At 47.3% G+C, this 13,944-nt stretch overlaps 1 protein-coding gene and 1 non-coding gene across 13 annotated transcripts; both read right to left on the bottom strand.

Annotated features, from left to right (window-relative positions):
* Positions 1-248: 248 nt before the first annotated feature.
* TRNAG-GCC lies at positions 249-319 on the bottom strand. The gene has a single exon. It is a non-coding gene; the product is annotated as a tRNA-Gly (tRNA).
* A 5,305-nt stretch (positions 320-5,624) lies between these two features.
* Positions 5,625-13,178, bottom strand: LOC101763386 (silicon efflux transporter LSI2). 12 transcript variants are annotated; one of them, XM_022823250.1, is made up of 6 exons: positions 12,913-13,177; positions 8,663-8,670; positions 8,324-8,437; positions 7,041-8,239; positions 6,769-6,958; positions 5,625-6,162 (listed from the first exon to the last, which is right to left on the bottom strand). In XM_022823250.1, exons 4-6 carry the CDS (start codon positions 8,187-8,189, stop codon positions 5,894-5,896), a joined length of 1,608 nt encoding a protein of 535 aa, XP_022678985.1. In that variant the 5' UTR covers positions 8,190-8,239; positions 8,324-8,437; positions 8,663-8,670; positions 12,913-13,177; the 3' UTR covers positions 5,625-5,893. The 12 variants fall into 12 exon arrangements, with proteins under 12 accessions (XP_022678985.1, XP_022678986.1, XP_004985716.1 ...); XM_022823251.1 differs by lacking the exon at positions 12,913-13,177 and adding an exon at positions 9,006-9,169 and having other exon boundaries at positions 7,041-8,224; XM_004985659.2 differs by lacking the exon at positions 12,913-13,177 and adding an exon at positions 9,006-9,167.
* Positions 13,179-13,944: the final 766 nt, after the last annotated feature.

Here is a 13,944-nt window from a genome sequence, read left to right as displayed (position 1 = left end):
TAATCACACCAAAACATTTTCGTCTAGCATCTAACCTGCAGACAGCAAAAGCTCATCTGAACTTTCAGCTTCACTTCCTAATAGCGAGTTTGTGCGATCACCAACCAAAAAGAAATTTGCAACAAATATTATGATTCAAACAAGAAATGTTCGCTCGATATCAGGAGCCGTAGCGCATGAAGATAGAAGGAATAATTGCTGAACTTGACCGGCATAAAAGAAAATCAGAACGATTTGGAAAAAACAGTTGCACCAGCCGGGAATCGAACCCGGGTCTGTACCGTGGCAGGGTACTATTCTACCACTAGACCACTGGTGCTTTTGTGTATTATAGTGAACAAGAGTGTTACTTAGCTCGTGTTGAGCTCAGAGTTCGCACGTTATTATCCTACCATTAAACAATGTCACTTCGGTTATTGTTTATAAAATTACTGATAGACGTTAGTAAATCATACAGAAATTTCATTATCTGACCAGCTGAACCTTGGTTTTCCCCCTGATCTCTCTATAAAATTACATGGTACATTACTACTGTGAGCACACCTGCTCATCACCAACCCAAAACTCAATGCTCTAATGAAGCCACGTCAAAAATTGAACTACATAAAATATAGTTGATACCATCATTTCCCTTCCCGCGAGCAAATGTTGGCACACATCGGTCAGTCATGATTGTGATGTACAATACATCACATCGTACCTACTAGTGGCGTACACATTGACTTCCTCCAAAAGGAAGTACAAAAGCAACTGAGGACGCTGATGGCTCGACCCATCGCAAAACTGTAGCTCCACAGCCTCCCCTCATGGGCCATGACACCACAAAAACCCGTATAGCTCTTCATCAGGCTGCCTCCAACATGCATCGATCGATCTCTCGGCGATCTCGCGAAGATTTCGAGCACTTGTCATCACTTTGGCAAAGAGCCGAGCACTGGATGCTGATGATGACACTATGGCAACACGAACTGGCTGTGCTCCTCCCCAACATCGATCACCAAAAAGCACTCTGGGCCGGCCGGGGCACCCAGAGGAGGAACACGAACGCACCCGCGCTGCCGGGGGCACGGCACCTCGCGTCGGATATCCCCGAGATGCCGCCCGCGCTCATGTGGGCGCCGGGGGAAAGTGCCGCAAAAATTAAAGACCGAAAGCCACGCCAAAGTTGCAGTTGGTGGCATCACCCCGAGAAAGCGCTAATGCTCGCCGCATATCCGCCGGAAGATACCCCGCCGCTGCACAGGCACGGGACGGAAGGCACGCAGCCCCGCCCCCGGGCAGATTGCGCGTCCGCACCCTCTCCTCCTCAACAATTGCATGCAAGCCACCGGCAACGCTTCTTCAGGTCATGTGCACACTCCCGTGTGGTCATCACTTTACGCTGGTGCTCCTCGCTTTGCTTTAACAGGTAGGCAAAGCTGGAGCTGTTGCTTGCTCCGGAATCTGGACCAGATCGTGGTTCGTGAGAAATTGTTGTTGTTCGGCGCAAAACCGCGAGGATTTAGGTAGCATAGGCGTAGGCGAGGAGCTTTTTGGCATTAGAAAAAACGTTTCTGCAGAAAGCCCCCTCGGATCCTCAAAGAGGCAGCGAAGCGTCCAAATAAAAGCGCCCAATGGGAGCTCCCTCTCCTCCCCCTCTTAAGCCCACGTACGCCCAGGGCGGCGGCAGGGGGGAACGCGAGCTCCACACATTATCCAAGCAGCACACGCAAAGATCTACAGGCTTATGTCATGGTGCGTGGCCGTGTTCTTATTCTGGAGCGTGCGTGTGTCTCGGCAACGGGTGGCTGCGCTTCGGACGACGCCTATAGGGTGGGGGCGTGGGCTCGTGGCCATGGAGATGACGGCGGCTACTCCCCTCGTTGAGGAGTGACGGCCGCGGCCGTGGCCTCGGCGTCGTCGACGGCGGCGTGTTTTTACCTCTCTACTAAGGTAGGGCAACTTGTATCCTTTGGCAATTGTTCTGGTCTGATCTGGGGGTGGTAGTGTATCTTGATGACGGGTACGTGGATGAAGATAGGGGGATGAACCTTGTGTTCTTGGGTATCTGTACCAATATCCAGGGGTTTATGATCGAAGTGGTGTGATATGTGGTATAAGCCTTGGTGTTCTTCTTTTGTACCGCTAATAATTAGTTAATTGGTGTTGTAGCGCGCTACTCCTTTGTTACCCGGTTTCCTCAATGCGTTGACTACTGTCATCAATAATATGAAGTTGAGATATTAAGCTGTGTGCAAAGATGTTGATGATTGCCTCCGTGTATCTCGGCATCCATCATCCTATGTATTGTTTCCGCTGATTGTTTTGTTCACAACCAATATTGGTAGTAGGCCTCTGATTTTTGCTATTTTTCAAGTGCTTGAAAACAATTTATTTGCTCGATCGCCGTATTAGGATCTTGGATCAAGATCAACAACCAGCTACTTACGTATTATGGTGGTTGCTGTTGATCTAGAGAAACAAACTAGTATTAGACGGTGATTTGCTTATTACGATTATTTTCCCTGCTATTACTCCTGGCGTATGTCATGCCATATCTTGTGGCTATCCTTCCAGTGTATACGTACTCCACCCGTGTCGTGATTGTTCCGCGCGCTACTATCACATAGATTGACGGTGAAATCTATCTTGTTTTCAAACACTTAAGAAAATACTTGGTCCCATAGATATATTCTATCATGCATTTATCTGTTCTGGTTTATTTCTTATCTGGAAAATTACTTGTTGTGTTTCAGAAATCTATACGATGAACATATAAGCTACGCAACCGACTGAAAATAAATCAGATGCGTCAAGCTCTGAGCTGTGTACTTTCCTGCCTCTTCTCTCCTTGCCCCCCAGTCAACGTTTGTAGCATGCAAAGTGGACCCTTTTCGTAGGCTTTGATCGATGTTGCAACGACCGCCGGGTCGATGATGATCAGGCAACACGTCACCCTGTCCCCTTGGTGCTAAAGAAAAGAAAATGACACGACCAACTCGGCCGAGGGGCCATTTTTCGCCTTGGGCGTTGAGTGATTTACTGCATGCAGAAAGAACCAATGCAAGTACTTGACGGTGCAAATAATTGAACCGATGCGTGCCATGCACATGCATGCACGCCGTGCACACAGACGCGGTCACACAGCTAGCTACGTACGGCAGCGAACAGGACGTTCACTGATCTGCCAAGTGCCAATTCCATCCAATGGGCGTGCGTGCACGCGCGCGAAGCTTTGCCAACCCTGTGCCTGATGTCCAGCTCCTAATTTCATCAATTTGGAAGCCCATTAGCTCATTTGTTATGGCAAACCTTGCCTATACATGTTGTATATTGAAATTGGGGCTGTTTGTGACAATCTGCAACTTTGGAACCTCTTTACAAGTTTGCTATTTTAAGGGCAGCCCAACTCGAATAGGAACAGAGTATTCTATTATGTTCTTCCACCTTGGACGAGAGTTAGGGTTAAGGAGAGGAGAGGTTTAGATCCACCAAATCCATCCAATAGAAAGTGAAATCCGTAGGGGATTTGGAGCTTCCCATCCTTATTGGTTCCCACCTCTTATATTGCTTCTTCATATAGTGGATTGCTTGCCGCCGCTCGTGGTTTTTTCCCGCAAGGGGTTTCCACATGAATCTTGGTGTCTACTATTGATTTGGTATTTTTCTTGCCATATGTGTTGATTAAGTCACCATCTTACTTGCTATTGATCCATATGTGAAGTGGTTGATTGTGCCGATGAGTTGGCATGAGAGGCATATGTGTGTTCTTTGATACGTTGAGATGAGATGATGAGAATTGGTATTCTAATAAGTTTGCTGCTGCAAGTACTTTGTTGTTAAATCATTGGACGTTTTGTGATTTGTAAGTTTGAAACATAGGTGCTGTTTTTGTTCACGCACATGACAAGCCCCGCGCCCAATTCCGGCCGGGCCGTAGAATCCCAGGGGATGCGGCCTCCCGGCGAGGGACTTGGGCGGCGCGGCTAGCAACGGTTGGACGGCATCGATCACAATGTTGAAAGGACCCAAGGATATGGATCTCCGTGTCCGTGATAACAGTCCGCGTCCTGGCCTGGTCGAGTCCTCGACGGCATATACTTGGTCTTGCCTACCTTCCCCTCGGAGCCTCTTCACGTCCTTTTACCTCGAATGAATCCACGTAAAGGTCGTAAGGCGATGGCATCCGAATGCCGAATCCAAGCATGAATGCATGCACGAAGAAGTCCAAGCATTTCTGCAGGTTGCTCACGTCAGGTGTGCCTTGCTTGTTTTCAGCTCTGCCCTTCCTGCCTGAGGTAGACGAAATAGTTATTGTTTTAATGGGTTTGCTTCGTAGGAAATGGCCTAACCATACAGCAGAGCGGTTAAGGAATACGAAATAAAATAATGACAATTCGTTCAGGAAACAGTAGTCAGGAGGTCTAGGCTTGCAAGCATTGGTGATATCGTCACTTAAACAAAAAAAAACAAGGGGATAATACAGGAATCCATTGAGCCAAAGCGTCATGACAGCTCACAACAATTCAACAAAGAAAGTATTTTCATTATTCAAAATATAAGGTTCTGTTGTCATGCATATCTATGAAGATCAAAATAATGATTGATGGTATTTGTGAACAAGTACTGAGCTATCCTTTCGAATAATTGTGCTTGCTCATTTTAAAAATGAAGTTGGAACCCCTTACTGAATAACTATGTTCATGACAGGCAGAAGTGATTGAAGGGATCCACAATTAGAATTATTTTTTGCACTACTTGTTTCGGATTCGCAGCAAAGCTGGATCCATTATACTACTGAATTTTATCCCTTCAGCACAGATACTCCAACACTGATCGAATTTATCAGCCCGTCCACAAATTCCATCCTCATAATAACAACAGCACACCATCATCTACACTGTTGGTTCTATACTTCAGCTTATATGAGCATTCGTCAAATATACACCTTCTACGTTGGGATATCATCCTACAAAATTACACGAACAGTTGTCTAATGGACTATTAAGGATTTGCAGACTCATATAATCCATGATGCAAGGATAACCACAACTCCAGACGCTTTTCACGCTCAAATAAAAAAGCACAAGCGCAAATCACAAGGTCACGCCACGCACCTTAAGGTTCATGCGGATGTCGATTTTCATGTACCCGTTGACGGGAGTGTATATCTCCAATTCTCCATCCGACACCTCTACAGCGGCGCGAACCGGTGGATCGGCACTGGCTACTTCCGGGATTGGGGCCTCCCGCCGTTCATCTCGCTTGGCATCAGCGCCTCGAAGAAGGCTCGAACTGAGGCCTCTCCGCGTCCACTTCTATCGCGGCGGAGAAGGATGATCCTCTCGCCGCGGGCGCCGCGCTCGTGGACCTGTCGGCGTTGACGATGGCGGCGGCGGCGGCGGGAATGGGCGAACTGCAAAGGATCTCTCCGCTGGGCCTAGGCTTAGTGGTGGGTGGGCGAAAGTTATAGCTGTTGGGCACAATAAGCCCAATGAGGTGATGGGCTGCTTCCAATTTTTGCCCAAACTTCACTTTCGGATTTTTTATTTGAAAGCAGAAGTTAACAGAGTTTCAGCTTCGGAAACGAACTATTTAAACGCTTTGCTCCAGAAATCGAAACACAAGCTTGGAGAAACTCACGGTTAAGCATCTAGAACACAAAATCAGCAATCAGATTATCATACCGTTCTTCATTAACCCTATTTGCAACATCCGTTCAGGAATGAAAATGCAGGCTACACGGTCAGCTATCTGCAGTCTGCTAGCAGCGCCAAATGAGCAAGAACACAGACGGAGGCATACACATACTGACACACACACGAGAGTTACAAGCCTATTTTACATGTGATTTCTTATTGGATGGATTTATCCGTTCTGCTTCTCGTACACTATCGCCTGCCTTCAGCTGACTTCAGTAACTGATGACGATGAGCAGCCCGATCGCCGTGACTATGATGGTCGATGGCACCCCGAATCGGAGGTGGCTCCAGAAGGTGAGATTGTAGCCGAAGAACTGGGCTCGCCTGGCCTGCTCGCACACGATCAGATTCGCGGCGGAACCCAAGAGGGTGAGGTTCCCAGCCACGGTGCTGACCCATGCAAGAATGAGCCAGGCCTTCCTCTCTGAACCATGAGAAATTGCGGCAGCTGATGCAGCCACTCTTGTACCGAGCAACAATACTGAAAAAAGAAAAGAAAAGTTCCGATATAGGATGAACATGCTGGATCTAATTACTCTCGCAAACTTCTGAGTTCTGAAGTACAGTACAGACTAAAAGACCATAAGTTGCTCAGTTCAGTATAATATATAGATCTCTGGTTTGGATAAATTAAATGCCTTCAAACCTATTTCTGTGAGAACAATATAACTTCCATGATTACTTTCCACAAATATAGGCTCAGGGTTGAATGTTTTACAGCACAGAAAGTACTCTGATAAAGCACTACAAATATTTTAAGTCTTACTAAAGTCAGTGTTCCTCTTTGTGGATCATGAATTGTTGTGGCAATTCAGTTTAATTCTGTACAAATTTTGCAAATGATGTACAAATTTCAGTTTTGCGCACCAAATGCTAGAGTAATATTCCAGTTCCTTTAATCATGCTAGGCACCAGAAAAGAACAGAGAGACCAGAAGGCCATATGAGCACACAGCCTCTAAAATACCAATATAACAGATTTCTTAAACAAAATAGCATATATGTTATAAAGTATTAAATGATTACAGATGGCCGTGTTCATAAAATTTCCAATAGTGCCCAAAAGAAATCAATTTGAGAAAAAGTACCTGTGGGAACATTTGAGGCCACATTTGAAAGGATAAGAATCACCACCGCAAGAAGTGCAACACCTTTGGCACTATCAATTCGTGAATATGGTTCCACTAACTCCCATAATGTGTTCGGGATGCCAGTTTTGTTGAAACCATCAACCGTGATAAACATCCCGCAGAAAAAGATCAGCAATGAGTATGACACCTGCAAGTCAAGAAGATGATCATCATTCATGCTAAGAAAAGTATCAACTCTCTAAGCATTGATCAAAATTTGAGGAACATACCTTCTCAAGGCAAGCCTGTGCATCTGTAAAATCAAGTGCCAGAAGAACAAGAGCTGCAGTAATTGCAGTCCAGGACATGTTAAGCCCCATTAGAAGTGCAATGAGCATACCGAGAGTTATAAGATAAACAGCAGTCTTCCACACAAGAATTTTCCACCTTTTCTCTGCAACTTCAGCTTCTTTGTCCTTTTCCCCATTGGTGTCAGGGGAGGGTGGCAGGTCCTCTATTATCACACTCCTTTGTTGGCTAGCAGTTCTAGTGAACTTCCTTGAGGATGCACCTTCATCTCTCCTATCAGGAACCGTCGAGACCTCTACCATCTCGTGTGACATGCTCGATGCCCGCAGAGACTTGATGGCGAGTTGAATGTCAGCCTCAGAATTGATGCTTCTGCTCCTCAGGTTCTCATTCACACTGGTACTGACACTGTTGCTCCTGATGATTGGTTCACTTATGCAATCCACATCATCTGGATTCAGGGAAGAAACATGTGACATTCTAGCCGGTGTGAACCGATGTGAGGTAACCTCATCGTCGGCAACAACCTCTGGCCCTTCTGGCTGCCCACCTTCCTGATCCTTCTCCACAGACAGGTATTTCCAGAAGTACAAAAGGAGGATAGCAGCATTTGTCAGAACCCCAACAATCATTGCTGGGAAAACTCCTAGCAGGAACTGACCAAATGAAATCCCACTCTCCACTGCTATGACAAGGTTCTGAGGGTTACCAATCGGCGTCGCAGCAGAGCCGATGTTTGAACTAGTGGCAAGGGCCAGAAGGAAAGGCTGTGGTGGTAGGTTGTTCTGCCTAGCAACCTTGAGGATGAATTCAGTGAGCACGACACAGCATGTGTCATTGGTGAAAAGTGCGCTTGCAAAGGCAGACACAATGCAAACTCGGAAGAGCAGGTCCTTGCTACCTCTGCTCTTCCATGAGAGCAGGTTACCGAGGTACTTAAACATGTCAGCCCTCTCAAGGAAGATGCTGACGACCATTGTCCCAAAGAGCAGGCCGATGATCGGGAGGTCAATTGCAGCATATGCGTCCTCCGGGGAGATGACACGGAACAGGACCATTAGCATAGCACCAAGGAGGGACCCAGCCGTCCGTCCAACAGGCATGAACGGGACAGTGGGGAAGACAGCCATCACCCAGAAAATCCCAAAGGCGATACATCCCAGCACTACTTTGGAAGTCCCTGCCAACGCCATATTAGCAAATTCTCTCTTCTGCTACAACTAAAACTCTAACAATTGCACTTCAAGAACCTGTCACAACTCACAAATTAAAGAGAGTACAGAACAACCCCCAAATACCAAGGCCGGTCAGACTAGGCTCACGAGAAGGGTCCTGCTGGAATCAACCACCTCCTTGCCCAACCAATTAACTCAAGACCCTGCAAAATTGGAGCAGACACAAAAATGTTGGACATAAACCAAAGAGCTAGAAAGTAATATTGCTAAAAAAAGAAAAGAGAATAAAATCTTAAAGGATGTGCAATGATCTCAAATGAAGTAGTGTATTCGTCCCATTAAACTAATGCGATTTAGCATGAAACGATGTTAGACTGCACGAAAACGGGGAACACGTATTGGTATCAAGCACCATCACGCCTACTCACGGTGTATCCTGCAACAATTCAAGCGAGAGAAAAAAAAGCCTTTATCAATACAGAGCTTTCACACAGTTAGTACAAATAAAGCCAAAAGGATCCCAAGATTTTGGACAGCTGCTGCTGCTGCTGCTACGACTAGAACAAGCAGGTAAAACACTAGAACCCTACATGCCCCCTACAAGATTTCGGTGCAGATCAAACTGGTTTTGCAGTGGATTAGAGCCGGCCTTACCGAAGACAGAAGATCCGGCACAAATCCACGCAAGGCACCGGTATCAATAAGGGGTATTTGTGTGCTACGCTACGATCGGATTGCGAGAGAAATTTGGCATGGCGCAGGGCTGCTCACCTTCGAGTAGGGGATCGGATGGGAGGGCGGCTAGTCCACAGTGCTGCCAGGCTGCTAGAGGAGGAGGAGGACGAGGTGGTGGATTGGTGGAAGCGGAGGGGAGAATAAAGTGGCGGTGGTGGGCATGGAGGCATGGAGGTGGGGGCGGCTAAATAGGGGCGCGTCGCCATGGGAGCCGTGTGGGCGGGCGTGTGGGGGAGGGCAGTGCCTCCTCCGCTTTCACGGGATGTGGTGGACTTGGGTCAAGGGTTCCACATGCAGTGGGGCTCTAGGATGGCATTTTACTACGCGTACTCAGCCGGAGCTCCCGTTTTTTGGGTAATGGGTGATTATTTTCGTCTAGAGGATATGTTTGTTCTCTGATCCTGTAAGGCCATGTTTATTTGGGATTATAATAAGTTGGATTATGGGTCATGGGTACTATGGTAAAATATTACTTTGGGACCATGTATAATTTGAAATAAGCTATCCAAGGCTAGCTTATTTCAGATTATTTGTGATCCTCTAGCGGTCCGATGATGATTTTTTATCCTCCTACCCTTGGACCATAATCCAACTTATATAATTTAGGAGGAAAACAAACGTACCCTAAGTATAGAAACATAATTCGCTACTGTCTCCGACTATACTTGAACGTTATATGGACAGGTTGTACCTGGATAACCTTTTTTTAATTCGTGGATCAAAGTGCATCTAATAAACTGGATTAATTCATGGATAGCCTATTTAGCTTTCTTGTGAAGGAATTGCTCTTCTTTTTGTATCGTGAACAATCTTTTTAGTAAGTTGGGACTAGATTGAGCGTCGCAAACATAAAAAAGTTCATGTTCCTCTCGCGACTCTTTTCGGGATATAGGATCGGGTGTTTTTCTGGTGCAAAATCCTAAGTTTGAAAATATATTGTATGAGAAAATAAACATAAAAAATAATTTCTGAAGACCATTTTCTATTGAAACTATACATTGCAATATGGATAAGGAGACTACTAATAGATTTGCCATGCAAAAATGCCCTCACATCACCAAACTTTGGTCGACTTCTAAAAGGGGCATGTCATGGAAAGTAACGGTCGAATTTGTGTTGGGTACTGGTTCAATTTTCGTATGGAGCTGTTGTCATCAGAGTACACCTAGCATTTTTCCTTTTCCCGTGCTAGTGAATCCGTTATTCGGTTCCTGAGAGAACTACGATTAGAGACGGAACCCAGATTTTTGATGTTTCAGATTTGGAATTTAGCGCGTGGGAGTTTGCCCAGCTGACTGATGTTTGAATTGGATTCCTGCTGATGGTGCCCATTTCTTCAGATCCAAGAAAACGCGTCCGGTTGAAGCGACAAAACTAGAGGGCAGCTATCAATATCGATTGCTTTACGTCCCCCGGTATATATCCGGTCCGGGGAATAAATGCAATTATGAAAAATCTTTTCTGGAGAATAAAAAGGAGATATTGGGATTACGAGGAAATAGGAGTACTCCTACTACTTAGGAGAGGTAAAGGATCAGGCTCAATAAAGATCGGATCACATAATATGATATGGTTTTGAACGTAGGGCTGAATTGGATTGTGAAGAAGATATGGGGCCATGATCCATTACCACCCTATGCGACATGTTTTCGGTGTAATAAAAATAGGATTTCTATGGACAATGATCAATTTTAGATTTTGGTAGGAGCTGTACAAGGAACCTGTCATAGTTATAAGGACATATGCTTGGAAAAGAAGAAAAATATGATCCACTCCTACAGGAATAAGAGAAAATTCCGGCACTTGAAACGAAGCTTTATTTCTAGTCTAGCTCATCATCAAGCGTCGGTTGCACTGACTGACAGGGATGGGTTGACGTTAGTGGCATCAGCTGTGATGAGGTCTTAAAAGTGCGGTTAGACCCAGTACAGTGTCCACTAGTAACAGTGCTCCCTCAGATGGTGCCTTCTGTCATCTGCTTGTATTTTTGTTAAAGAGATTTGCAGTCTCAATAGTGGCAAAGAGCGGAGCCACGTGTCAATAAACTTGTGGACAGCCACAGATCAGATGAAGGAAAAAAATAATTTAGCTTGGGCACATGACCTACCCTGTCTAAACAAAAGGCAGAGCACGGAGCCTAGTGGCACACTACACTGCTGGAAACTTGGAAGTGCCAGACCCATGAACTGAAAGAGAAAACACTGGCAAGTGGCCACCGATGGAAGCCCTGAACTTGCATGTCAGCAACGCCGACCAGCTAGATAGCCTACTGTCCTGTGGCTTCACTGCATGCCAGTAAACCTAGCTAGAACAGTGATCGATCAGAGACGAGATGCAGAGCTTGATGCCTCCATCCCCCAGATAGCTAGGGCGGCGGCGTCAAATTTAATCGCCCGCGCGCGTCGTCTGATTTGATTTGAAGACAAGGTCATGTGGTGTGTTTCATAAGTGCCCTAACGACATCAGACCGGGACAATTCACCTACAAGTACCGCAAGTTGCTGCAGCACAACAGCCAGCATCAGGGCTACGCATCACCGTTCGATCGGATCAGCCTGCGACCGACACCAACATCCAGCCGTCCACCAAGTCCGGGCTTTTGGCCCAACTGAGGCCCGCGTCCGTGCAATCAATCACATGCTGGGAAAGAGAGAGGGGGATAGGATAAGATGGTGTCAGGTTTTTTCGTGGCCGTCGCTTTGGGAGCTATAAAAAGTTGATCGTTGCAGACTCGCAGCAGCAGCTTCAAGGAACACCGCGAAAAAAGGCCCGGGTTGTCAACTTGTTTCAGGGATAAGCTTCGGTTCGATTTCGATCTGCTGCCTGTCACGGTTGCTCCGCCCGCCCAGGACACATCATCGATGCCTTCTGATTCTCCTCAAAATAACTACGCCTACCTACCTAGCTACCACCGCAGTGATCCCGTGTTGACAGAAAAAAAAAACGTAAAAAATGGTGTTGATTTTTTGCACTGTTACTGTACCTGTGGCTGATGCTGTTTTTTTCTTCTTTTTTTGTGCACAAAATCTTCGAGCTGACTTGTCAAATATTGTGAATGGATGATTGGTGCCCCCATTTGGATCGAAAATTCACTGATGACAGGGAGCCGGGGATGTTGAAGTACTCGCGCTTCCAACAAGTTCTGCCCGGGCGCTAGCTCATTGCCCTGGCCCTGGCGACATGTATGCCGTATGCGTGTGCGTGTCCCCGTGATCCCGTCCCAAGTTGCTGGCGATCGACCAGTGCATGCTGTTCTGGTAGTGCCGGCTCCAGTACTGCACCCATGTCTCTCCAGTCTCCACTATGAACTACTCCTACTCTAGTGCTGCAACTATTTATACTGCATGTACGATCTATACTAGTGCGATCTGGCTTTAGTTCAGGATATGTCATGTAGTGCTGCAACTTGTTCGCGCATGCACATACCGAGACGTACGTATATATGCGCACCGAGTACAGTCAAGCGCGTATGCACACATGAGCGTTTCAGTCCAGCCGCGACGACTGCTTGCTGTGTACGTACGCTGGATTCGAAACATGTGCACTACTCCTCGCTCGCTTCTTTGGCTACTCCAGTTACTAGTACTTTGTACTTATCAGACCGGCCGGCTTCAAATTCGAGATCACCATCATCTACTCTGATGACGATCGGTTCAGGGGATAGACTGATGAAAGAGATTGAAGGCTGAAGCTGCGGAGTACTACACACATATACGAGGTCAAATAAAAGAAAGGTAGGTACGCGTACGTGCATATGTACGTTATGAAAGCGTTCCTTCTCACGGATACAAATGCATACAAACCTAGCAGGCCGGCGGCAAGTGCACCTTGCTATATATCATGTCACATAACACATCCCTATCTTACCATTCATGCCTGAAAGCAAAGCAAGAACCAGCAAGGATCGGACGAACTAGGAGTTGAGATATACAGAAGGAACTTACACAATGCCCCGATTCCGCGTAGCAGCCGGCTCTTCAGCTTGCGCCTTGCTGACTATCCTCCGATATGATGGCCGCCGGCCGGCCGACCGACCGATGCCGCCCAACACGGCACCAAACTCTCTTGTGCTGGCGAGCGCACGGTGCTCAATCTGTCGTGCGCGCGCCTACCTGCTTCGTAGTTGGTACGAGGCGGCCAGGCTTGTTTATATACGTCCAGCGCTGCGCTGGTAGGCCGGTGGATGGCTGCGGCTGCTTGGTGGTGGTGGTGAAGTGAGGCAGACGACGCCGGGCTTAAATAAGCGGCGCGGCGCGGCGGGCGACGTACGTGTGCGGCCACCAAAGGCTCGCCGCGCCCGCGCTCTTTTTTCTAATGCCAGCAGCTCCATGAATCGATCTGCCGCCGGGGCGCGATCTCTGTAGGTACGGACGCCACCGGTCCACGGCCCTGTTAACGCCGACAGCGACGCCGCAGCTTCATTCGCAGCAGCAGCACCACAGCTTAAGAGCTACTAGCTCGTATGAATCCGATCCCTTTCTCGCCGGGGACGAGCCAGGACGGTTGGCTCGTCGCCGTCCGCCCAATCCATCCGCAGCCGTGTCGCCGTCGGCCGGTCGTATGCGTGCGTTGCGCACCCTGGGTACGTGGTGCGGGTAAAAAAAGTCAGGCGGGCTCATTAAGGTTTAACAACGCGTGGTTTACCTAACTAATCGCGTTGGATTATCGCTTTGTGTTTGGTGGGGGACCCGGGACTGTTCAACTGGAAGAGCCGATGAACAGGGCCGGCCGGGGAAGATGACCATCTTTTTTTTTAGATAATGGGGAAGATGACCATCTTAATGCTATGGATGAGGAAGGATAATCCGTGCCTGCATTGCGGCAGAATCTATCCATGGATGAACATGAACTGGTGGATGGCTGCGCTTTTTTCCCCGTAAAGCGAGCATGATGGCACTGCATCAGATCAACGACGTTCGTTCGGATTGGATATTTGACCGGCTGGCAGAGAGAAGGATCAATGCAGTAAAATGTCT

This window comes from Setaria italica, chromosome IX (assembly GCF_000263155.2).
Source record: "Setaria italica strain Yugu1 chromosome IX, Setaria_italica_v2.0, whole genome shotgun sequence".
Lineage (NCBI taxonomy): Eukaryota > Viridiplantae > Streptophyta > Magnoliopsida > Poales > Poaceae > Setaria > Setaria italica.
The sequence above is the reverse complement of the archived record's forward strand: the minus strand, read 5'-3'. Positions and strand labels throughout refer to the sequence as shown.